Source organism: Jatropha curcas, chromosome 2 (assembly GCF_041381405.1).
Source record: "Jatropha curcas cultivar XTBG-Jc1 chromosome 2, XTBG_Jcur_1.0, whole genome shotgun sequence".
Taxonomy (NCBI): Eukaryota; Viridiplantae; Streptophyta; class Magnoliopsida; order Malpighiales; family Euphorbiaceae; genus Jatropha; species Jatropha curcas.
This window is the reverse complement of record NC_143152.1, coordinates 22,563,560-22,588,631: the sequence shown is the minus strand read 5'-3', so window position 1 is coordinate 22,588,631 and position 25,072 is coordinate 22,563,560. Positions and strand designations below refer to the sequence as shown.

General features: G+C 31.9%; 4 protein-coding genes and 1 non-coding gene across 6 annotated transcripts; 2 read left to right on the top strand and 3 right to left on the bottom strand.

The window, feature by feature from the left end:
- Positions 1 to 848: 848 nt before the first annotated feature.
- Positions 849 to 4,709, bottom strand: LOC105642104 (structural maintenance of chromosomes protein). Its single transcript, XM_012226795.4, has 5 exons — positions 3,949 to 4,709; positions 3,135 to 3,353; positions 2,324 to 2,422; positions 1,493 to 1,597; positions 849 to 1,295 (listed from the first exon to the last, which is right to left on the bottom strand). Exons 1-5 carry the CDS (start codon positions 4,492 to 4,494, stop codon positions 1,068 to 1,070), a joined length of 1,197 nt encoding a protein of 398 aa, XP_012082185.1. The 5' UTR covers positions 4,495 to 4,709; the 3' UTR covers positions 849 to 1,067.
- A 2,584-nt stretch (positions 4,710 to 7,293) lies between these two features.
- Positions 7,294 to 9,519, bottom strand: LOC105642103 (premnaspirodiene oxygenase). The gene is made up of 2 exons (XM_012226793.4): positions 8,465 to 9,519; positions 7,294 to 8,211 (listed from the first exon to the last, which is right to left on the bottom strand). The coding sequence occupies exons 1-2, from the start codon at positions 9,446 to 9,448 to the stop codon at positions 7,555 to 7,557; spliced, it is 1,641 nt and encodes a 546-aa protein (XP_012082183.1). The 5' UTR covers positions 9,449 to 9,519; the 3' UTR covers positions 7,294 to 7,554.
- Positions 9,520 to 15,331: 5,812 nt separating this feature from the next.
- ADA2B (ADA2 2B) lies at positions 15,332 to 21,285 on the top strand. 2 transcript variants are annotated; one of them, XM_012226791.4, is made up of 13 exons: positions 15,332 to 15,761; positions 16,142 to 16,197; positions 16,583 to 16,761; positions 17,139 to 17,204; positions 17,327 to 17,452; positions 17,536 to 17,611; positions 17,736 to 17,802; positions 17,881 to 17,939; positions 18,046 to 18,159; positions 18,586 to 18,805; positions 19,363 to 19,573; positions 20,169 to 20,429; positions 20,900 to 21,285. In XM_012226791.4, the coding sequence occupies exons 1-13, from the start codon at positions 15,709 to 15,711 to the stop codon at positions 21,089 to 21,091; spliced, it is 1,680 nt and encodes a 559-aa protein (XP_012082181.1). In that variant the 5' UTR covers positions 15,332 to 15,708; the 3' UTR covers positions 21,092 to 21,285. The 2 variants fall into 2 exon arrangements, with proteins under 2 accessions (XP_012082181.1, XP_012082182.1); XM_012226792.4 differs by lacking the exon at positions 18,046 to 18,159.
- Positions 21,286 to 22,236: 951 nt separating this feature from the next.
- On the top strand, positions 22,237 to 22,915 carry LOC105642100 (uncharacterized). The gene has a single exon (XM_012226790.4). The coding sequence runs from the start codon at positions 22,343 to 22,345 to the stop codon at positions 22,901 to 22,903; it is 561 nt and encodes a 186-aa protein (XP_012082180.1). The 5' UTR covers positions 22,237 to 22,342; the 3' UTR covers positions 22,904 to 22,915.
- A 336-nt stretch (positions 22,916 to 23,251) lies between these two features.
- On the bottom strand, positions 23,252 to 23,895 carry LOC119370190 (uncharacterized). Its single transcript, XR_016319452.1, has 3 exons — positions 23,755 to 23,895; positions 23,588 to 23,662; positions 23,252 to 23,485 (listed from the first exon to the last, which is right to left on the bottom strand). It is a non-coding gene; the product is annotated as an uncharacterized LOC119370190 (transcript).
- Positions 23,896 to 25,072: the final 1,177 nt, after the last annotated feature.

The following is a 25,072-nucleotide window of genomic DNA, read 5'->3' as shown; positions in this document are numbered from 1 at the left end:
ATGAGATACTTTGAATGGATTTGAAATGGATAATGATAATGAAATTTTAAACAGATTTGCATACGAATATTTAAATAGATATTTAAATAGATGTAGATCAGATACGAATAGTAAAATTTTAAACGAAAAAGATTATAAATAGTTCAAAATTCTCTATACCGTGCTGCTTCCATCCCAATACATGACTATACCAAATCAAGCTCAAGCTCCTTTGATAAGAGAATTGTATCTAAACATCAAACAAGTACATTAAGATACTATTTATTTCACCTTAAAGATAGCGTATCAAAAAGACAACTTATTCATTCAAACAATAAGAAATAAATTTATCTTTCTGAAAATGAAAATGATTGTTTTAAAATTGATCCAATAAACTATGTATTTTATTAGATAAAAATGTAAAATTGTCCCTATAACAATAAAGTAACAATATATACCACTTATTAATCATTTAACAATAAAATCTCAATACCATTTTAATCCTTCAGCTCATAAGATGAAAGATTCAAATTTAGCATTCAACCTAAGCAAACCATCCCTAAGTCATGGATCTGAATTGAACTTGAACACCTTACTATTAGAACAAAAAACTTAAATATAGGCCTCTAAACTTTAAATGCCGGATGGTTTAAAAAATAAATAAATAAATAAAAGAAAGAACTTGTCTTCTCCTTTTCGTGACACATCAGCTTACTTAAGAAAAGAGTAGAAAGGAAAACTCCATAACTAATTGATTCCCATGAAAATGATCTAATCAATTCTCATTTTCTATTTTGTCCTACAAGCTGCAAAATAGCAAAAGCTTCTACAACTATGCAAGAAGAAACACTGAGCATCACCAAAATAAATTATTAAACTTCAGATACGAAATAGCACTTGATTTTATAGTAATACAGGACACAGAAAGGACTTCTTTTTTTCCAGCTCATCATGTTGCTTTCATTCCTAGTGCTTATATTGTACCATGTACAACTAGGAGCTACAAACTCAAGTTTGATGTCTGGTTTATACCATAACTCTATAATCCAAAAGAGTAACAAAAAGCATGCTTCATGAATATGAAGACATTAGAAAGGTCTTAGCTGCATTTGATTTCCATATATGAATTTGCGTTCATCTGATCTTCGAGTTGCTCTTGTCATTATGCTCACTTTGTTATTGTTGCTCTGGTAGCAATCTGAACTCTTAGACATTTTCTTGCAAGAGGAGTTGAAACTAAGTTCATTGTACCTTTGTATGTTTTTCCTGCATAAGCTTTCATCTTCTGGAGAATCATACCCCATCGCCTCAAATTCCTGCGAGATTTCAGAAGATTGTTATCTATTTATTTTCCTGATCATAAATTACGGTCATGGTTGCAGTAGAGTGCAAGCATCTTGAACTTATTTAGAAAAATTCCAGTATCAATCAGGTCACTACCCTACGGCCAATTCCAAAAACCTGTAAGAGGCACTGTATAGTGTAAGAACTTGAAGGAAGATCATGCGCTAACCTTGGACTTTGACTTGGCATAGTAAGGTGTTAAACATGGATTCAAATCTTTGAGGAACATGTCATCTGGACTGCCCGGGCTTGCAGCATCGCAGGAGCTGAATTCCTGAAAAGGGTTAAAAATATATATATATTATTAAAGCAGAAAGTTACAAGGAGAGAAATTGAACTGCAAGTGCTTTTTAAAATTTGACAATGTAAAGGAAATCATGCTATTTTTTTCTAGGCACATTAAACCTTTTTTGGAAACTAAATTTTGCAAAGCTTTAATGTAATTAATTTTGCCAATTCTTATGTTTGGAAAGGATGTAATTCATATACTTTAATTCTTTCCACGTGAAAAAGAAATTATTCTGAAGCAAAATAGAAATTAGACCATTTGAGTTTATTTTGCAAGAATTCAATTTATTAGACTCAATGCAAAAGTCATATTATACAAATAATTTATACTCTAGCCTAGCCCCCTACACTTCTAGTATTGTTTTTTTTTTTTTTAGGAAAAGGCAATTGAAGGAAAAAACATACATTGAATCATTATAGAGTTAAACCCTGCTCTGAATTATTTTTACACAAGTATTTAATTCAATTCATTGATAGAACTAATACTCAAAAGAAAAAAATTCATTGATAGAATTGAATTCTTCCAAATGATTTTTTCTAATTAATTGCTTCTATCAAGAGGAAAGTTAATAGATTCTTAAGCAGGTTATATGTTAGTATAACTCAGGTTATATGAGTCTCTAATTTCTTTCAACAACAGCAGCTTATCTCAACCAAATATGACTATCAACTACTATAGTTCCAATGATGCAATATCCCAAAGCATACTTACTAAAGAATTAGCAGTTTCTTCATGATCATATGTTGGCGTTCTTGGTGAGGAGCTGCCCTGATTTTGGAAATATGCTCCGGTATATTTGTCAGCCTTTACCTGCTTAGAGCAAAATATATGTTCTACAATTATACACCAATCCCAACTTGCAGAATTTAATCTAAACGTTCCAGGCAAGACACATAACGAAAAGAACGACCAATAGCAGCATTTATTTGACAGGGTATGCCGCCTCCAGCATATAACGAGTGATACAATTATTAACAAAATAAGTAACATTGCTTTTAGTCATCCTCTTGGGAAGAAATTTGAGAAAAGCATAAAATTCCAAGGGAAAGATTCACATAAATGCTTATCGAAGGCTAGGTCCATAATTAGCACCTTGTACAGTAATCTCTCAGAGTCAAGAACCTTAATACTCATTCATGTAAATTAAATTTGAAATATTATCTTGATGACTATTTTTGAATGCTTGAATGAATGTAACCGTACATGTATAAGTTCTATGTTCTATTAAAGCAATTATTGAGATTATTTTCAATGTCACAAAATCATATGTACACAAGCTTAACGAGAACAAAAAATTTTCAAAGGTCAGCCAACGGTAGTGAACTAAATGAGAAAATCCGGAATTCAAAAATGAAATGAAACCATTAGAAATATGCATATAAATTTACATATAATAGAAAAGAAACCACTTTTTGGTACCACAAAGAGAATTAGAAATGGGTAACCCTAGAATAAAATACCCATTTGTGTAATATCCATTGGTAGCCACTGACAGAAAAATGGGTGCAAGAAAAGAAAATACCTCAGCAAGATCCTCAGCGAGGCACTGTAACTGGCCTGTAAGAGAAGAGACCTGACGTTGGAGAGTTGGAATTAATTGTTTGGCTTGCTTCAACTCTGATCCTTGTTTTTCTAATAGCTCTTGAAGCTGAGAATTCATTACATCAGGAAAAAGAATTGCACTTTTTAGTGATTTAATCTCTTCCCTTTGCTTCAGGCACAAATCCTTCAGCTTCTCAACCTGCATTTGACATACAAAGCAACAAGAATTTACAGTTTACATTTCTTTCAAGCCAAAAAGAGCATTCTAATTAAGTAATTGCCAAAATTTGACAAGAAAACCTCCAGTGGCAGAGAATTCAAGTTAATTTATTCAAGGCCTTATAGCTAATATTGGAATAATAGGATTGATTCAGAATAACTGATGCACCCAAATATCAAATTTCAGTACCCAAAACAAGAACTCAAAAATCCAGTAAACAGATGAAAAAGGGAAAAAAAAACAAAAAATTATAATGAATTCTAGTAAACACGTTACCAAAAATGAGATGAATCATAAATCCAATGTTTCTCCTAGCTAGAAATATATAGTAATCAAATAATTTCCAAAATTTGGAAAGAAATGCTTCAGTTTATGGCAGAGAAATCAATTAATTCACGTAATTTGCTATAGCTAATCCTGTAAGTAATAGTCAATAACAACTAGGATATAAAATTCAATCAACAATAGTAGAAAGCATACAAAATTTATATTTAACTCTACCAAACCCATATCCGAAAATAAAATGAATCAAAATATCCAAAACCAATAAAAGAACTTCAAATGCAAAAGTCACCTCTCTGTTTTTATCCTCAAGAATCAACTTAAGCTCTGCAATCTCCATCTCCTGCTCTTTATTAGCACTCAAAAGCTCTCTTTCACTCCTCAACACCATCGCCAGCGTCCTTGTATTAGCACTATTACCACTCCCCTTCACCTCCGTCAAAGCCTTCACTGTCTTATTCTCCTTCTCTTTCTCTTTCCCAAACAATTTTTTCTGCAACCCAATAAAGCTAGTCCCTTTCCTTGCCGTTTTCTTCAAGTCCTGCGCTATCAAGTCCGAGGGAATCACCAGCCCACCAGCCGCAGCAGTTTTACTGGAAGACCCTTTTCCAGTGGATTTCTTCTCCATAAATTTCTTGACCATGGCACTCAAGTTATGGTCATTACTCTTGCTTTTGCTCTTGGTTCGGGATAGATCCGACGGTTTAGACTTCACTAGAGCTCGTGAAGTGGCTTTGGATGATGGGTTGTAGTTAAATTCGGTAGAGGAAGATGGGTCTGAGAAATGAGAGGAGGTTGTTGAAGACCTTGAATCAAATGAGTTGTAGCGAGAAGCCATTAATGTGGGATTTTAAATGCAGAGGATTTTTAATATAAGAGAGGAATTTTAGGGGAAAAACAGAGGACAGAAGGAGAGAGATATGGGTAATAAAGAAGACAAGATATGAATGATAAATGGATTTTTCTTGATTTTGAATTGTGAAGGACTCGTAAGTGGTAGCTGGAGCCTGGCAGTGACTGGGGATTCAAATTTTGAAGGCGCGGGATACAAATGATGCAATTTTGAGCATGTTGTGCCAATAATTTAACAAACGCGGAAGGTCTGGCACAGAAATGGGCTGGGCTAAGAATGAGCGCGGGTCAGGTCTGCCGATATCCTATAACTACTTTTTCACTTACAACCTACTTGTGAAAAGATAAAAAGGTAATCAATTTGTATTCCGTCACAAAGTTTTGTTGTGAATTCCTAAATTTTAATTTAATAACTTTAATATTTAAATTAGATGAAAAAGTACCTTATATAACATTATGTTAGTGTTTTAGGATTAATTCTTTCCAATGTCTCAGTTACTATTTTTTTTTATTTCTTTTAGAAATTAACTAAATAAGGAACTTTTTTTTTTTGAATTTTTTTGAATACAATATATTAGGAGATCTTTAATAAATTCAAAGCAATACAAATAATGGGGAGTAAAGTTCCCCTCTTAAACTGAAGACCAGACATAAAACAAAACTTTCATAACTAAAATAATAAAATAGAGTTTGTTGATCTAATAAAAAAATTAAAAGGTGAATTTGAAAAAATTGAGACTTTTAAAGTGACTAGTTATACAAACTCTCTAAATTTTCTTTACATGGCCTGATTATGTGAAGGCTCTTTTAAATATTCTTTATGTGGTCTGATTATCTATGAACTAGTTATTTACGATGAATATAAAATTTCAACTATTAAATAACATTACTGAACTCTAAAAGACAAAGTTGGAGATAAGTTATTCACAAATTGCAAACATGTTCAAATAAAAATAAAATAAAATAAATACTCCATATAAAATAGAGAGATCACATACTTCATATAAAATAGAGATACACCACAAGAAAATAATGAAAAATAAATAATATAGATTTATGCCAAACAGACACAGAAACGTAATCTATTTGATAAAAAAAATAAAAATTTATAAAAAAAATGAGAAAAACGAAAGAGGAATTATCATAGAAGACAAGAATCATCCCTCCCATGTTTACATGCTTGATTTTTTTATTTAAATGGAGAAAAAAAAAAGAATTTTGATGAAGAAAGGTTTAATTTTAAGAAAATATTTTTACTTAAATCTTGCAGTGAATACTTTTCAAATTAAAAGCTATTAAAATAAACTATATTTTACAGAAGAAAATTAACTATTTATTTATATATATTTTTTTTATTTGTGAATCTTTGTGGGGCTGTTTTATATAACCAATCAACTATAACTTTTTTGGCTCAACCAATGTCATAGAAAGAGAGAAACAGTGATCCGTGGCTTCCCTGCCGACACACCACTACTGAGAGCTTCTACATCGAACAGTCAACATAAAAGCTAAATATTCGAAAGGTTATTTATTCCATACCGAATCGCACATAGAACGAAAAAAAAAAAAATTAAGTGTGCCAAAATAGGTTGGTGTATCGGGATCAATATGAATTCACTTAACATTCAATATGACTATGATCAATTCGAACATTAATCTATTTAATAATTGTATTGAATTTGTCGACGTGAACACGATCTGAAAATTAGATAGATGGCACGAATACGACACGTACAATCCGTCTAATATCATAAGTAGGTTAAATAGGTTTTGTTGACTTTTGTAACTCGTCTAATGCCATAAGCAGGTTAAGTGAATCGTATTGATCTGTATATGACCCACTTAAATTACTTATGATATTTTTAAATTGTAACCTGTTTAACTCAAATTGTATTTATAAAAATAGATTTTTATACATAAAATACATAGATTCTTCAATTTTATCCCTATTATGAACTTTTATAGCAATAGTACTCTCATCTCACTTACAATTAAGGTTGGAATTGCTAATAGAAACATATTTCCATCATTTTTTTAATCTTCATGCATGTGACATTACTTTGGAAAGCAATTCCATTAGTTATCCAATTAATATTGCATACATAAATTTTAAAGTTTTCATAACATAAATTTATATTACTTACCAAAAAAAAAACATGAAGCATGGAATAAAACTTAATTTAACGAATTATAATTTTTTTTAATTTAATATTTTGTTTCATATTATCTATATTTTAAGGATGAAGTCCTAATTTTTTTTAATTTTTTGATTGATGATATAGTCAAATTATTATCTATATTACCCAAGGTTCACCAAAATTTCCCTTCAAAATAATTGCTTTTTTCTTTTTTTTCCACCAATTTATCCATTTAAATTAATTAAATATCAGCAATTTATCCCTTCAAATTAATTTGAATATTAAAGATGTCAGTGACGGAATTTGAATATTAAAGATGTCAGTTATGGAACCAGGAATTAAAATTAGAAGCTAAAAAAATTTTCAAAAGTTAAAGGGGAAAAATTGAAAAATTACTATTTTAATGGGTAAAATAAAGAAATTTTAATACTTTATGGGTGATTTAAAAAAAAAAAAAATTGTTAGGGGGGCGGGAGCCACCCCTAGCTCCGTCAATGTATGTCATTATGCTTCTCCTTTTACTGTGAAAAAATCCCCTCCTGAGCACTAAAAAGAAATGAATGAACATAGTCCGAAATTTTGCTGTTCTGAGTAAAGACAATTTATAATGGCGTCACAAGATTCTAGCATTCTAGTCAACAATCAAATGCTGAAAACTTTGAATTGTCAACGATTTACCGTTTGACCATGGGATATATGGGGGAAATTACAAACAAAAAGAAAGGACAAAACAAACAAAAAAAGGTGTGCAAAGAAGCCATCAAACTTGATTTCTAGCTAATATAAATAAAATAATGTGGCGGCTCTCCATGTATTGTTTTATCTGTTTCCACTTTTCAGTCATTATTTTCCATTTTGAAGTCTAATTAGATGGCATAAGAAATGTTTCTTTTACAATTCAAAATCCTTTAGTTGACAAGTTTCATTGCCTCACTATGATGGCTAGACTCAGCTTTTGATGTGTATGGAATAGGAATCAAATACAATTGGTTCTTCCTTCCAACAGTAGCTCCAAAAGCTTCAGTCATGTCTAAATTTTCTGATGTGATCCCTTCAGGCAGCTTCCAATCAAAATGGTACAGTATTCTGGCTAGAGGAAGTTCTATATTGGCCAGACCAAACGCAATTCCAGGACAAATTCTCCTTCCAGCACCAAATGGAATAAACTCAAAGTTCATCCCTTTAAAATCTACAGAACTATTAATAAATCTTTCTGGCTTAAAATTATCAGGTTCAGGCCAAGCTTCAGGATCTCTTCCGATTGCATACGCATTTACAATGACTTTGGACCTCATAGGAATTTCATACCCATCAATCTCACAGGCTTCTCTGCTTTCTCTTGGAAGTAACAATGGTGCTGGAGGATGTAATCTTAGAGTTTCTTTTATTACTAATGGCAAGTACTTCAATTGCTTAACGTCTTCTTCGCAGATTATTTTCTTTCCTTTGAAAGCTTCACGTACCTCTTCTTGTGCTTTCTTCAAGATTCTTGGATTCTTCATCATTTCTGACATTGCCCATTCTACTGTTGTTGATGAAGTGTCAGTTCCAGCAGTGAATAGATCCTATATGAGTTAAAAGAGAGTTTTTATATGTCAATTTTTTTATCAGAAACTAGTGGTGCTCAAGCTCAGTTTTTCGAACTCGAATCGAATATGAGTTGAGCTCAAACTCGAGCTTAAATATATTTTCAACAAGCTGAGGTTGAGCTCAACAGTACTATGCTAAACTCGCTTTTTAGAGCCCTAATTAATGCTAAACATACCTTAATAAATATCTGTATAAAACTGAATTAGTAATTGCAGCAGAAATACTAACCAAAACAACAGCTTTGAGGCTATTATTTGTAACAGGACATTGAAACCTTCCACTTCCTTGAAGCTTTAACAGAACATCAACTAAATCTTCTTTCTCCGATTCAACATCATCACTACCATCTCTATTCATCAATTTCTGCTTATGTTCATCAATAATATTACCAAACACATCCCCTAACTCGTCTCGAAGTTTCTCCAATTTACCCTTAACACCAGTAATAGCTTGAAGAAACTCCATAGAAGGAAACACGTCAGCTATACCAAAACCTCCTGCAATTGTTGTTGCTTCCTTAGTCAAAGCTATAACAACATCCTGATCTTTACACTCATCGCCAAACGCAGCCTTACAGGTTATAACATTAGTAAGATGGAAGATTTTCTCTGTAAAATTTATAGGTTTTCCTTTAGATAAATGAATAGACTGTATCAATTTCTCTACTTCATTTTCGCGAAGGGAAGCGAAAGATTGAACTGTTTTAGGACCTAAAAGCTCCATTAAGCTAATTCTTTTCATTTGCTTCCAATATTCGCCAAGTTTCGAAAAGGCTATATCTTGACCGCCATAAGTGATTATTTTAGCAGCAAGAATTTCAGGCCTATCTGCAAAAACAAGATCATGGGTTTTCATTATCACTTGAGCGATTCTTGGATTAGATACAACAATTGCTGATATTTCGCCCAACTGTAAGTGCATAAGTGGGCCATATTCTTTGGCTAGCTCTGTAAGCGCATGGTGCGGCTGAGCACCGGCCAAGTTGTGTAGGTTTCCGATCAGTGGTAGCTTAATTGGCCCTGGCGGTAGTCTTTTAGGTAATTTATTAGCATCAGTTTCTGTGGCTTGGCATTTAATTTTCAAGCGAAATGGTAAAGAAGAAGAAGAAGAGTGGATTAGAGATACGGTAGTGGAAGATGGAGTAATTGGTGGCTTTGTTGGGGAGATAGTAAGTGTTCTAATCTTTGAAGGGGAGAAAGATACAGAAGCCATTTTAGAGACGAAGAAAATGAAGAAGAGGTTTTGGTCTTCTTTAGGTTGGAAACTGATTTATGAGCACCTTTTTATTTATATGCAGAAATTCGGAATTTTCTCGCATCTTATACCTTGTCACCTTGGAAAATCTTGCAAGTTTGTCCAATTAAAATAGAAGTTTTAGTTAATTAATTATTGTTATTTTGTATTCCAAATCGTTGAATTGATTATTTTGGATGGATAAAAACTTGCCTGTCTATGGGCCTACCTTGGAGCAAACCATCTCCTGTTACTTTTTCTTTGTTTCTCTTTTTTAGTCGATGGAAAAAAAATACTCTCATTTAAAAATAAACATTTTTTATTAATTTAATAATAAGTTGAACCTGTAGACCCGGTTTTAAAAATGTGTTCAGCAACACCGTTTTGAGTATTTTTAACCAGTCAGAACACGATTTTTCTAAATTATTGTGTTTGATAATATGAGATATAGCGTGTTATGTCTTTTAATGTTTAGGGTTTTATGTCTTTTTACTGAAAATTTTTTTTACCCATATCCTTAAATAATTTAAAATTCTTTTGTTATCACGTTACGTCTTTTTATTATTTCCCCTGTTTCAAAATATAAATCATTTTTTTTATTATTTTGTCGCAAAATGTAGGTGGTTTTGAGTATTTCAAGGAGTAATAAATAATGTCTTTCCACCGTTACTTTTATCTACACTAGATATAATAAATACTTTAACAACTATTGGTTTTAAGATAAATGATAATTTAGTTAAATTACCCTTTATTTCTTATATAAAAACTTTAAACGACATATATTTAAGGGTAGAAGGAGTATTTTTTATGTTTCTTGTTTATAATTGATAGTAAAAGAAAAAGAAAATGCTTATTTATATATTTGCTTTTGAACTCAAGCAAATATAAAAAATTAAAAATATTAATCCTCTAAAATATTAAAAATTGTGAACTTTTCAATTTTTGCTCCTTTAAATTTTTGAAAATTTAGGTTTGATAAAATCATTTTTTTTAATAAGGAGTTTAATTCTATGGCTATGACCAAAAATTCCAATTGAATATTTCAATGTCTTTTTTATCATTTCAAATTAAATTACCAACACTATCGGTTTCAACCGCTATATAAAAATTAACCGCAACAACTATTGAAACAACTAACAACCATTAAAATATTTAACAATCACTAAAATACCTGGTATTAGGAAATGCACACCTAATATTACGTAACGGGCCTTAAATTTTCATGACCTGTGTGTTTCTAGTCGTACAATGTGCGCAACTTGAAAATTTTGGACTCATTTTTTCAAATTGCATAAACATTTGACTTACTATTTAGTGATTACAAAAAGAATATTAAATTCAAAGAGGGAGAAAAAACCAAAACTCAAAGAGAGAGGGAGAGTGATGCTAGTGGCAAAGAAAAAGTCACGAAGGCGGCTTTAATTAATATTATAGAAGGTGAGCAATATTTGACCTGGACTGAATAATTAAATCTAATCAACTCATTTCGGTTTGATTCTTCAATCAACATTTTAGAGGTCAGTTACTATTTGATTTGGACAGTGATAACTGAATGTTTTTCGATTTTGATTTGGTTCTCGAGGAGCGCTAAACCACATTAATTCTTTACCCCCAAAATAGATGGTTTGATTCAAAATAATCGAATAAAACTCGAATTAATTTGGTTTGATTTGATATTGAACTAATTTTCACAATATTTAACTTGGTTTCAATCATCATACAATTTATACGATTAGATTGTATCAAATCAATTTAATTCGGTTCAGTTCAGTTTAATCAAATATTCATCCCGGTATCAAATCAATTATAAACAAAATTTTATTTCAAACAATGAAATTCCTAACCATTTAATAGATGTTGACTGATATAGCAATCTGATCAACAATGACGCCTTGTTGAGGGAGAAAAAGAGAGACTTAAAAAGTGGAGATTGGAATATTTTTAGATGTCCACCTCATATATGTATTACAGACCTACAATTCCTTGCTCACATTCATATACTTATTAGCAGCCAATTTTGGCTACCGACTTTATTAGTCCAAGTCCTTATTTGAAAAAAATAAATAATTTGAAAAAAAAAAAAGTAGCCGGCTTAGTTAGTTTGTTCATTAACAATGAATTAATTAAATATATTTCAAGGTCAATAAGAAAAACAAAATTGTTTGATGAAGGATAAAATGTTTACTTTTTTCTTGACTTTTTAATAGATCAATTATGTAACTTGAAAATTTGTCACACACACATTTTTTAGACAATAAAATATAATTATTCATTTAAAATATTTTATTTTCTAACATTATTATCATATTTTTTTTTAAAAAAATGTTTAATATCACAATTACAATTTACAAAAGTTTTAATTATATTTGTTAGATTAAATTTGAAGGTTGCAAATTTCCAAATTTTTTATCTACAAATCAATTATAAGCATTAAAAAATATTTTAATAAAAAGTGAGATATAAAAATTTAAATTTAAATATTAAAAAATTAATATTTATTAAATTATTTGTACATAGCACAAGCATGTAGCTAGTTAAATATATAATATATAATATAATATAATATAATATAATATAATAAACATAACTAACTAAATTTATAAAATTTACTCCATATATTAAATAATATCATACAAGTATTATGTTTTTTTTAGGGGAAATAACACTGCATTACTTAAGAAGAAAAGACAAATTTGCCGTTACAAAGTGCATAAGAGAGGATGGACCATCTTCCACCCAAACTTGTTGAACAAAACCAAAACTAAAGCCCAACTTTGCCAACTGATGGGCTGCAACATTACATTCTCAAAACGAATGAACAAAAAAGGTAAGAGATAAAAGATTGAACTAACAACTTGCACTGAAGAATTCTTGTACTAATTTCGTTTCGTGACACATTTGGAGAATTGAGGAGGTGGACCAGCTGGAGGCAATCGGTCTCCAAGATGATATACCGAAAGTGCAGTTCTTAGGCTTTTTTTAGAGCAAAAGAAGCAGCTTGTGTTTCTACTTCCAAAGGATCAGCAATTCCTGCAAAACAAACACAAGTCGATGCTAACAATTGACCATTAGAGTCGCGATATACTGCACCTACAGAGATGGTGTGCTGAGCCTCATTCAAAGCTGCATCACAATTTATTTTCACAACATCATAAGGAGGAGGCGTCCATTTCTGCAAAGATCGAGAATTACAACTCTGCGAGCAGGAAACCATGTTAGCATCATGGTATCCATACAACAATTAAAAAACTAGGTTCACCACTTGAGGTGGTAATAGAGTCTTATCTTGAAAATCTATGGGATTTCACATACGCCAAATTACCCATGCAACGACCAAAGCAACGTGCATTTGTTCGATTGCAAAATTCTCATCCAAAAATGCAAATCACTCAACAAAAGACCTGTGAATATCAGATGTATTAATCTGCAATGGACTGAGAAGCCAAACCTACTGAGACAAAGAGCACCTTAGAAAAGTATGGTCTATTGTTTCAACATCATTACTACACATAGCACAAATGGGATCTTCTAGGACACCACAATATAGCAAAGCTTCCTTGCATGGTAGCTGAGATTTATAAACCCGAAAAATAAAATGCTTAATTTTTGAGGGTACCATGTACTTTCATAAACTCTTCCACCAACTGGACCCTGATGAGGAAGAAGCATCACTAGTGTGCGATAAATTCAACTTTGAGAGAGCCAAATGGTATGCAGTTTTCACACTGAAGTGTCCAGACTTTGTTAAAGGCCATATAAGCAAATGTTCACTTCTTGTGTCACATAAAGGAATTCTAACAATATCCTCCACTTCAATAGGTAAAAAAGAATGACTGAATTAAAAGAAGATTCCAACAAAAATCATCATAGTCTATTAACTCACTTATCATTGCCCCTGGATCTAGTACAGTTGGGAAAGAAACAACTCTATGGCCCTAAAGCTTTGGAAGCCACATATCCTGCCAAATTCGAATCTTTGTACCGCGACCAACTAACCACCAGGCACCTTGATCAATTAGACATCTAGCATCCAGTAAACTTCTCCATGTAAAACTCGGGTTGAAACCTTTCGTGCCTCTAAGAAAGACTTATTAGGAAAATACCGAGCTTTAAGAATTTGAGCAAGAAGCGACTCCTCATCCAGGCATAACCCCCAGCACTGCTTGCGAGCATAGCTAAATTAAAAGCATTGAGATCGGGAAAGCCCAAGACACCAATAAACTTTGAAGAACACAGGCTCCTCTAACTAGCCTAATGGATGCGCTTCTCATCCTTCCTTTGCCCCACCAAAAGCGAGCCATTAGACCTTCAATCTAATCACAAATGCCCTAGGTAACTGAAAACAACTCATAATATAAGTCGGGATAGCTTGAACAACTGCCTTAAGTAAAAACTTCCTTGCCTGCATGAGAGATGGTCTTTTTTTTCCATCCCTTGAGCTTCCACCGGAATCATAGTCTGAGCTTCCACAGGAACATTTCTGCTAAAAGAGATCTCCGACTTCTCTAGATTTATTTTCTGCCTCAAAGTCATCTCATATTGTTGAAGGATATTGGCCACAACAAAAGCTTGAGTAGCATTTGCGCGACAAAAAATAATACGATCATCTGCAAAAAAGATATGAGAGACAGATGGGCTCTCCTGCAAATTTTAATCCCATGTAATTAGTCGCGAGACTCTGCATGGCTGATGAGATTAGAAAAAACCTTTGTGCATATCAAAAACAAATATGGAAATAATGGATCGCGTTGACGAAGTGCTCTTTGAGGATAGAAGACTTCACTAGGCTTCTCATTTATTAGCACTGAATATGAAACAAAGGAAACACAATGCATAACAAGATCTTCCCAAGTTACAGCAAAACCCTTTTTAAGCATAACAGACCTTAGAAAAGGCCACTCCATCTTATCTTATCATATGCTTTACTCATATCAAGTTTTAAAGCAAAAGACCCTTTCCTACCCTTAATCGTTTTATTCATGAAGTGAAAGATCTCAAAAGCTAGTAAAACATTATCAATAATAAGATGGCCTCATATAAAAGCAAACTGAGATGGACCGGTGATAATAGGTAAAACAGTTTTTAACCTATTAGCAATGACTTTCGTAATAATTTTGAAAATGACATTACATAAACTGATGGGTCAAAAATCTTTAGCGAGAAGCGGGTTTTTAATCTTTGGGATCAAAGTAATAAATGTGTGATTAATTGACACAAGAGACTCATTATTATTTAAAATGGATAACACTTTTTTCTAAACAGATTGACCTACAATATGCCATAATTTTTGAAAAAAAAAGGAGGCATATCGTCTAGGCCGGGTGCTTTGGAAAGATGCATTTGGCAGAGTGCTAGATGAATCTCATCAGAAGTGAAGGGCTTACAAAGATCAGAATTCAGTTTTGTTGTAACCTTGGTTTACAGAAGTCAAATCTGATGGAGCCGAAGAAGTGAAGTGCTAGATGAATTCATTATATTAATTCATAAAAAGTATTGTGTTGATCTATTATTTTTATTACCATTATTGGTATTTGATAATAAATTGTTTGAAAATTTTATTTAAATTTATAATATAATAAATTTTGCTACAAAATTATTTATGATTATATTATCTTTTATTTTTTACAAATAATTATAAAAAAAAGATAAATCGAGTTGATATATCATATGATTTTAAAGCATTTATTGTTGGTCTTTTACCCCAATTCTACATGCCTTACATTACTATTTATTTTTTTTATCAATTTATTTAATTAGTACATGTTTTTTTCTTGAAAATATTTTTATGCATTTTTTAAATGTATAGATAATTATTCGTAGCAAAATTAACTAGTTTCTTATAACTAAAGAACATTTTTATTCTTCAGACCAGAAGTGGTCCCACCTTGATAGGTGGTAAAGGAAACCCGCAACGCTGTTTTTCCGCCTGCAAATTAATTTTCTCGCCAAACAAACAGATTTTTCTAAATTTCGACTTTTCCGATAAATGTAAAAACTGAGAAAATTCAACTCAGAGTTGACCTCTCACTCCGTACTCATAGTTTTTTTTTGGATTTGCGAGTGTTACTATCCTCGCCCATCAAATTCACTTTGTCAATGCCAGATTTCAAAACCCTCATGAGAAATCTACTGTTAGGGTTTACTTCACCATTTTTGCCCCATAACTACCAGTAGTTTGCTTCTTCTTGTATTTTAGCTTTGAATTGAACGACTTTGAGCTTCCTCAACTTCCTGGAGAAATGGGTCGTTCTCGTGGGAATTTTCACTCTGCTGATGAAGACCCAACGCAGAGGTTTTTTCTCCTCATTTTTGTTGTTTTTATTTGTTATTTGTTATTTGGGTTTTTGATTTTTGAGTTCGAGGTTTGTTTGGTTGGTTGCTTCTTTGGGTTCGGTTTTCGAAGTGTCCCGGTTTGCTTATTTGTTTTTAGAGCTGATAAATAGAAATGCGCGTTAACTATGATCCTAAATCTGGGAAAGAAAATGAAAAAAAAAGGGAAAAATAATGAAGCTTTTATTCATAATTTGGAGTAACCAATGTTGATAGCTTAATTTGATATGCTGGTCTTTAATTACGTCTATCTGTACACTGGCAGTTAAGTTTTTTATATTTTAATTATTGGTTATTAATATATTTTTTCACCTGAATGCCTACCTGCTTTTGGCAATGTAGATCAAGGAGAAAGAAGAATGCTGCTAGTGGAGAAAACTTAGAATCTTCATCAGCAGGTAATGCCAAAATTTTAAACTTGAAGAAGTATATTTTCGATGGAGAATTATGGATAATTAACTACAGCAGAATGTGATTAAACATCATATTTTAAAACTTTAGTCTTGGGGAAATTTTCTCCTTTAACATTGTTTTATATTGCTAATTTGTAATAGAATTATTACCGTGAACAATGAATTCAATTCATCCTGTAACATGGGTGTGTGAACATTGTAATTTAATGGAGATTAAGAAAATTATGTTGTTTTATGCTGCTAGATAAATGTGCCTTGATGATTTGTTTTTAAACATGTCAAAACCATTGATGCTGGAATTCTCAACTTCTATAAGTCACGAGTCATGACCCTTTCTTTTGTCTGTCTTTATTTTCTAATTTGGAACCAGGTCAGGGAACAGGTGAGGGGAAAAGGGCCTTATACCATTGCAATTATTGCAACAAAGATATAACTGGGAAGATTCGTATCAAGTGTGCAATGTGCCCTGATTTTGACCTATGTATAGAGTGCTTCTCTGTTGGAGCTGAGGTGACACCTCATAAAAGCAATCACCCTTATAGGGTTATGGTTAGTGATTTGCTTCTTGATAACTTGCCCAGTTTTGGAGTGTTCATGTTTATGTTTTTTGTGCTTCTTATAACATAGAAATCAACTTTGTGGAGTGATATTTCAATGTAACCTAAATATTTGAAGTTGATAGGCATAATTTTATGTGTAAGTTGTGTTCCTTTTGACTTTTCCATTATATATTCAAGATTTGATAACTGTAGTGTGCTTGAAGTGCCTAATATGTAGTACGAAACAGGTTTTTCCTTTTGTTGTTTTTCTCCTTTTTTTTTTTTTTTTGTGGTTTATTTTATTTCAGCACTCATAAAATATTGGCTTGAAGCTGCTATATTACAATGATGACAACGATATGTTTTGATGAATATTCATCTCTACAGGACAATTTATCTTTCCCGCTTATTTGCCCTGACTGGAATGCAGATGATGAAATACTACTCCTTGAGGTTCTTTTTTTAAGATATACCTATTTCTTCTTTTTAAATCATTACAAATGGCTGAATATTTGTCACGTATAACAACATCACTTATGTGTTATCTTTGTTGTGTGGAATTTTCTAAATTTTAGGGAATTGAAATGTATGGACTGGGAAACTGGGCAGAAGTTGCCGAGCATGTAGGGACAAAGAGTAAAGAAATGTGTATTGAACACTACACAAATATATATATGAACTCCCCATTTTTCCCTCTCCCGGTGAGATACTCTGAAAATGTCAATTATCATTTGAAGATATGCTTTCACACAAGTAATTTCACTGAATATTTCACATTTTCTAGGACATGTCTCACGTAGTTGGGAAAAATAGAAAGGAACTTCTTGCTATGGCCAAAGGGCACGGAGAGGACAAAAAAGGTTTTGTGACAACATTTACATATATCCCCTGCCTTTTCTCTTGTTTTCTGTTAGTATGTTTGTAATCATCATAGTGCTAAAGCTCTTTTAAGAGATTGCTCATCATAAGTTTCCTTGTTTTTAGGATCTTCTATGCTAGGGGAACATACCTTGAAGGAGGAGTCTCCATTTTCTCCTTCTTCCAGAGTCAAGTATGGTTATTGCTCTTCTACATTTTGCTTTATATCTTTCCATCTGTAAACCTTATGCCTGTTTGCTTGATTAATCAGAGTTGAAGACATGCATAAAGGTGGTGCTTCTGGCCGGTTACTATCTACTTTAAATGGAGGTAAGGTGTTATATAATTGTTAATAGCTTATGGTGTTTCATTCAAAATGAAATCCAAATTATCTCATGGCTATGATCTACTCTCTGCTTGTTTTCTTAAACTTCAGACGTCGAATCTGGGGTTTATCCTAATAGCATAAATGCAGCAGCAACAGCTGCTATTAAGAAGGCATCCAAAATAGCCCGCGTTAAAGGTGGCCCCAGTGTCATTAAAGTGGAAGGTCTGATATATGACGTTTATTGTGTAGCTTTTATAATTGTTTGATGATGTTGTTGATGATGATAATGATGTAGCGATGCTTTAGGCACTAGCAACAATAATCATGGCAATTTCAGCTTATTTTATTTAATATCTTAATTAATTGCCTTGTACATTTTAACATTTTGCTAGCAAGCAGCTAGAGTCAGCAAAAATTATTTACTTCAACTTATGTTAGTCTATCTTAAAGTTAAAAGTTGTTTGTTGGAACATTGGTTAATTAAACAATATTGATGGTTGAGCAGACTCCAATAAGGCAGATAGATAATGATGTCTTGCTAATTTAATTTTGTTTACATGCATGATGCACACAACTTGGTGGTGACACGCTTTAAGATGACTGTGAAAAGGTTGACATTATTCCACTATATTATCATTTTGTTGGCAGATCCTCAAACAGAAATAGGTTTTAAGGGAAAAAAATCAAATTCTTCTGCAAATGAGGGATCCTTAATCGAGTCGAGTGGTTATAACCCCAAAAGGCAGGAGTTTGATCCAGAATATGATAATGATGCTGAGCAGTTGCTCGCTGAAATGGAGTTCAAAGATACTGATACAGAAGATGAACGTGAGCTGAAGTTGCGAGTGCTGCGAATCTATGCAAAGAGGTAGCATTAACAATTTAAGCTACCTTCCTCACTCTCAATTGTTTATATAATTAACAGAATTCCATATGATGCTCTTTACAGCTCTGCCAGTTTTCTTTGAATATTTAAAACCTAGGCAGCCCCATAACGGGGCTTCTCATTCGAATTTTGTTTTTTAAATCCTATTTCTCACAATGCGTTAAAAAAATCTATTAAATTTGTTATGAACTAAAATGATTAAATGTCGTGTGGCACAATGGTTTGAAGTATTGCTATTATAAAGCATTTATTCAGATGAGAATTGTATATGCATGCATGCATGTCTGCATGTAAGCATTAATGTAAAAGTGCATGAACTCAAAGAGGAATGGCGACAAAATCCCGCTGCAGATATTATTGATGATATGTATTATTTGTATAATCTGCTTGATTGCTAATAGATTTATTGTCAAGCCCTTCTGGTTTTTGATTAGTTTATGTTTTGACTGTTGCCTGTTGGAAGACATTTACTGCCTGGATACCTGATTCATACCTTAACATGTCTGTAATGATTGTTTATTTCATGTGGACATTGGCAGGCTCGATGAGAGAAAACGTAGAAAGGATTTCATTTTAGAAAGAAATTTGTTATATCCAAATGTTTTTGAGAAGGACTTATCTCCTGAAGAGAGGGCACTATGTCGACGCTATGATGTCTTCATGCGTTTTCATTCCAAGGAAGAGCATGAGGATTTGCTTCAGACTGTTATAGCAGAGCATAGAACTCTGAAAAGAATTCAAGAACTTAAGGTATGAGATTGATTCCTGGTTTGCAACTGACATTTTTTGCTTGATTCCTTCACTCTCCTTTGGAAATAAATATTATTATTACTAATTATGTTTTTATTAATATTACTGTTTTTATTACTGAATTCAACTGAGACTCAACCTGAATCTAAATGGGGTCAGCTATATAAATCTCTTTCCTTCATTCTCATTGATTTGGGACTGCTACTGAGTGTTTGTCTCCACTCATAACTAATGCAGATGATATTAAATGCAGAACTTGTTGCATTTTAAATGTGTCTGACATCCATAATTAATATATTATGCTTGATTTTATTACTCCTTCAATCTCATTAAAAGTGATGCAATTTCAATTTTTTTTGTCCTACTTTATGTGACGTGTTATGAAATTAAGGAGGCAATAATTATTTTTTCTCAACTCACACTTGTCTCTTGGTTTCTCTGCGAAATAAGCATTAATAATTTAAAAAATTGATAAAAGGGTAATTTAGTTAATTATAACTCTTTTTTTCTACAATGGTTTTTTCAACAATCATGGAACAGGAGGGAGTAAATTTGATGTTCTTTTTTTCCATGCCTATTGGTAATAACTATGCAGGAAGCTCGAGCTGCTGGTTGTCGTACATCTGCTGAGGCAGATAGATATCGTGAAGAAAAAAGGAAAAGGGAAGCTGAAGAAAGTTCTCAGAGAGCAAAAGAAAGTTCTCAGGTTGGTCCAAGCAACCAGGGAGGTCCAAACGTTTTCATGGCTTCAGAGTCTCTTGGCAAGGATTCGAATGCAAGACCGGGCGGACAGGGGACAGGCTATGAAACACTTGATGCACTTGGCTTTTATGAAACTCAGTTACTGTCTGAAGCTGTAAGTATTAGATTCCTAGTTTCTGAATTTTTTTTTTCATCAACGTGCAAGTATAGTGGCTATCTTGTTTTTTGATGTATTGTTAAAAAAAAAAAAAAAAGGATCAACATCTTATTGTGGACAATCTGTTCTTCCATATTTTGATTGATAAAAAGGAAAAAACTGTTGAATGATGTCATGCACGGCCTGTTTTCTTACTTGTGAAGTTTGATGTCTGGTTAACCGGTATGGCTTCTTTTAGGATCCGATGAGAGTAACCTATGAACTTGCATATGCTCTACTAAAACCTATTGCTAATAGATTAATTGCCATCGAAACAATTAAACTGTCCTTGAATGTTGAGAAGATCAAAGTTGGCATTTTACTGTCTCGATTCATATTTTCCTGTTCGCGCTTTAAGTTATCTGGCATTCTCACTTTCTTCTCTGTTGGTTTCCTATTGAAAGCTGCCTATTTCAACTGTTTTGCAGGAGAAACGCCTGTGTCACGAAATTAAGTTGCCTCCACCTCTCTATCTTAAGATGCAAGAGGTGATGACAAAAGAAATCTTCAGCGGCAATGTCACTAAGAAATCGGACGCACATCCGCTATTCAAGCTTGAATCCAGTAAAGTTGACAGGGTCTATGATGTACTTGTGAAGAAAGGGATTGCTCAACCATAACATCCCATTTTTTTTCTGAACCTAAACAATATTCATTTTCTCCCAAAGAAATGAGAAATATACTTAATTGCCTATGAGTAGCTACCTTCTATCTCCTCCATTGATGTGGAAGGCTTAATGTGCAAAAGAAAAAATGTAAATGCTTTCTTAGTATCTTCCATTTGAAGGTCAAGTCTTTTCTTTTTGGTCCGAAAGTCTTTTCTTTTTGGTCCGAAAGCCTAATTGGGCTGGGCACTTGAGCTATACAAGATGGTAGCTTGTCAGTCGTCCCCCGTGCCTAATGCTGCCTCACATGATCACTTTATCAATGTGTATTGTCATTTATGGGGATGGAAACGGGTTGGATATAGCTTAAAATGCACCACCCGAAATTGATTATAGATTAGGTATTCGAATTCATTTTGAACCTGTTTAGAAATTCATTTTTAATGCCGGGTCTGATTATAATTACTCGTTTTTATATCGAACATGTTTAAATATCCGTCTAGCATTAAAAATATTTTTTATTTTTATTTTTGAAAAATAAAAAGTAAGAATTGTATTTGACTTAATAAAAAATATAATATAAGTATTAAATATAATCATAGCGTTAATTATGATTAAAAAAGTGTATATACATAATTTTCTTTTAAAAAAATCATTATTTTAAATATTTTTGTAATATTAATTTAACGGATAAAGATTACCATACCTGACCTGAATATAATATATATAATAAACTGTATCTTATCTGAATTCGATATATATACTAAAAATATTATCTGAAATTGTATCAAACCTGTTTATTCTGTTCGAACCCATCAAAATCGAATAGAATCAGATCGCGGGGTAGAGGAAAACTGCCATTCCTAGTCATGTATAATATCTGAACTTTCATACCTTAACTTTTCCTAGAGTTTGTCACGTATATTTATAGAATTTAATTATTTTCATTTTTAATATAAATTATATCTCATTTAATTCTATAAAATATGCTATATTTATACTAAGTCAATCTAATTACATTAAAATCAGTAACAATTTGATAGAATTTACAAATAAATTTTAGATTTATTAAGAGTACAAACAGCTAAAAATTTTTTATATAATAAATAAAGCATGTACACTTATAACAAAAATAAACATTGGCCGATTAAAAAGTGCCATCACATAACTGGTTAAGATAAGATACAGATGCACAAGAACAGCCACACACACTTTCTATTATTCAACCGCTTGAGGAGCCAGTGAAGCTTTGCAGAGAGCAAGAAAATGATAATTTTTACGCTAAAATCCCAATTTCACCTCATAGGATACACAAATCTCACTAACCCAGCTCCAAAATCCCCAGTTCTCATTCCCATCAAAACCAAATCCAATCTGAAATATCCAACAATACCTTCAAAATCAACTGTCCCAAGAAAATTAGGACAATACCCACAAAAATTAACCAAATCCATCATTTCAGAAGACAAGGGCCTCTCTCATCAGATTTCTCCAAATGGGAATTTCAGGTTTGTGGTTGTAGGAGCTGTTTCTGTAGGGTTATTCTTGTTTTTGATGGGTTTTGATGAGCACAAGGCACTGGCTTTTGGACCTGAAGGGCCACTAGTGGAAGAATTTTGGGAGAATGTAAGAAGATATGCACTTTATGCACTAACAGTAAGTACAGGCGCTCTTTATACCATTTTGCAGCCTATAGTTGAATTGCTTAAGAACCCTATTTCTGCTGTTCTAGTTATTCTTATTTTTGGGGGTAGCTTTTATATTGTTTCTCAGGTGCTCTCTGCTATGGTTGGTGTTACTGAGTTCACTTATGATTATGGATATTAGATTTCCTGTTTACTTGTTTTTCCTCTTTCTTTTTCTTTACTGTTCTTTTCTTAAATTGCAAATAAGAGGCATACATTCTCTTTTTCCCAATTCTCAATGGAAAAAAAAAAAAAAAAAAGAAAAAGGAAAAAAGATCAATAAGCAATCAAATTGTGAAATTTTAGTTTGCTAACTCATAAAGATAATTAATAATTGACCGTATATATTTAAATATAAAACTAAAAATATATATGACTATATTTTATTATCAAATAATAAATATAATTTTATTTTAAAGACAGACAACTGAACTAACTACTAACGGATATTTAAAACTATTAGCATACTCATAGGAGATGATTTCACCAGGGGCAAGAGCGTTTCCGTCATTGACAAGGCAATCATTTATGACAATTCGCCGGAAAATTTTAGGATTGATGAATTGAGCAGAGCTGAACGATCCACAACTGACATGAATATCGGAAATTCTTCTACCTGAGGCACCGTTGTTCTGTATTTGAACTATGAAAGCCGGAATTCCATTACCGAGTGGTTCTATTGAAGCTTGAGATATCTCTATGTCATTCTTGGAGCATGATTTTTCTATTCATTTTTTTTTTTTTTTTTTGTCTCCATTAGTTTTCAGTAAAAAGAAATAGCAAATACAAAAGGCAGATTAAAAAAATAAAGAGAGGATTGTTTTACCTTGAATGGAATATTCCAATAGCTTCCTAGCAGAGACAAAGCTTTCAGTGCGAGCAGATTCAGTAATACCAATCACTGCATTGTTATGAATAATTTTAAATCTTTTAGCCATTAATCCAGAGATTTAAGAATAGATATAGAGGAAGGAAGAAGAAGAAGATATATACCAAAGAAAATAGCGAGCAACGAAGCAACTGCGCAGACTTGGTTCTTATCTCCTCTTATCATCGCCATTGTTAGCCTCTTTGATATGCAGCTGTTGACAGAGAATCCGATATACCTTGCTGGATGAAACAATGGCGTGCTTAGAGTTCAAGTTGTGAGTAAGGAAGCTCATGAGAAAGCATATTTATAAATTAAAATTGGCTTAGATCTTCCTAATTAGTTTGAGTTATGAAAATATTCCGATACAGAACTAATTATGTAAATAAATAATTCTAACTCCTAATTAGTTTAGCCCACAACCGTACAATATTTTCGCCGTTGACATCCATGCATAGAGATATTTTCCAATTTAGGATGTGAGATATCTTTTGGGAATTTTTTTTTTAATTTTTTAGACTTATTTTTTAACCATATCTATATGTAGTATAACTAATTAATATAAAATTACTTTTATTTTTCAACCAATAAATTAAAATCCATAAAAATCTTATATTCTTATATATTTAATATATATCTTATATTGTATATAATATAATTTAGATTGAAACAGAAAATTAATGTGACTAATCAAAATTAAATTACTTTTATATATTCTTACCATATAATAACATGTTGTTTGCATTTATTGATTTTTACTCATTGCAAGTTAAAGAAATTTAATTTATATATATAAGTTTTTTAATTTTTTGTGCATCATTTATAATTAATATATTAATAATTATTTTAGTGCATCATTTATAATTTTTTTTTATTTTTTTGTTAAAGACTGTGAGCATAGAATTAATTTTATGATTACCTTTTATTTTGAGAAAAGAAAAATTCTTTTAATTTATTATTTGGTTTGCTAATATAATGTGTTATATTATAATTTTTTATTTTTTTAATATATTCCTATTAAGTTTTATTTTCTATTTTCTAACAAAAATAAATCTTATAATATATTTCTTAATAAATAAGAATAAATTATATTTATTCTTTATAGAATAAGTTACTTGTAGGAAATAATTATAACCAATTAAATTAAAAAGTTATTAAATAATAATAATTTTTTCAAACTTAACAATTCATTAATAATGAATATAAATTGAGTATATCATAATATGTCTATACGAATATGAAATACAAATATAGAAAATTGAAATCTTCTATTTGGAGATGTTCTTGATCTTGGCAGAAGAAGTTAATCTTCCGTATAAAAGCTGGTCCATTATTAAATAGGATGACAAAAGAAACCTTCCACGATATTGTCCCGAATATTATTTTTTCGGAAACTTATTACAATTGACACTCACAAAAGAGTTTAATATACCAAACTTTAAT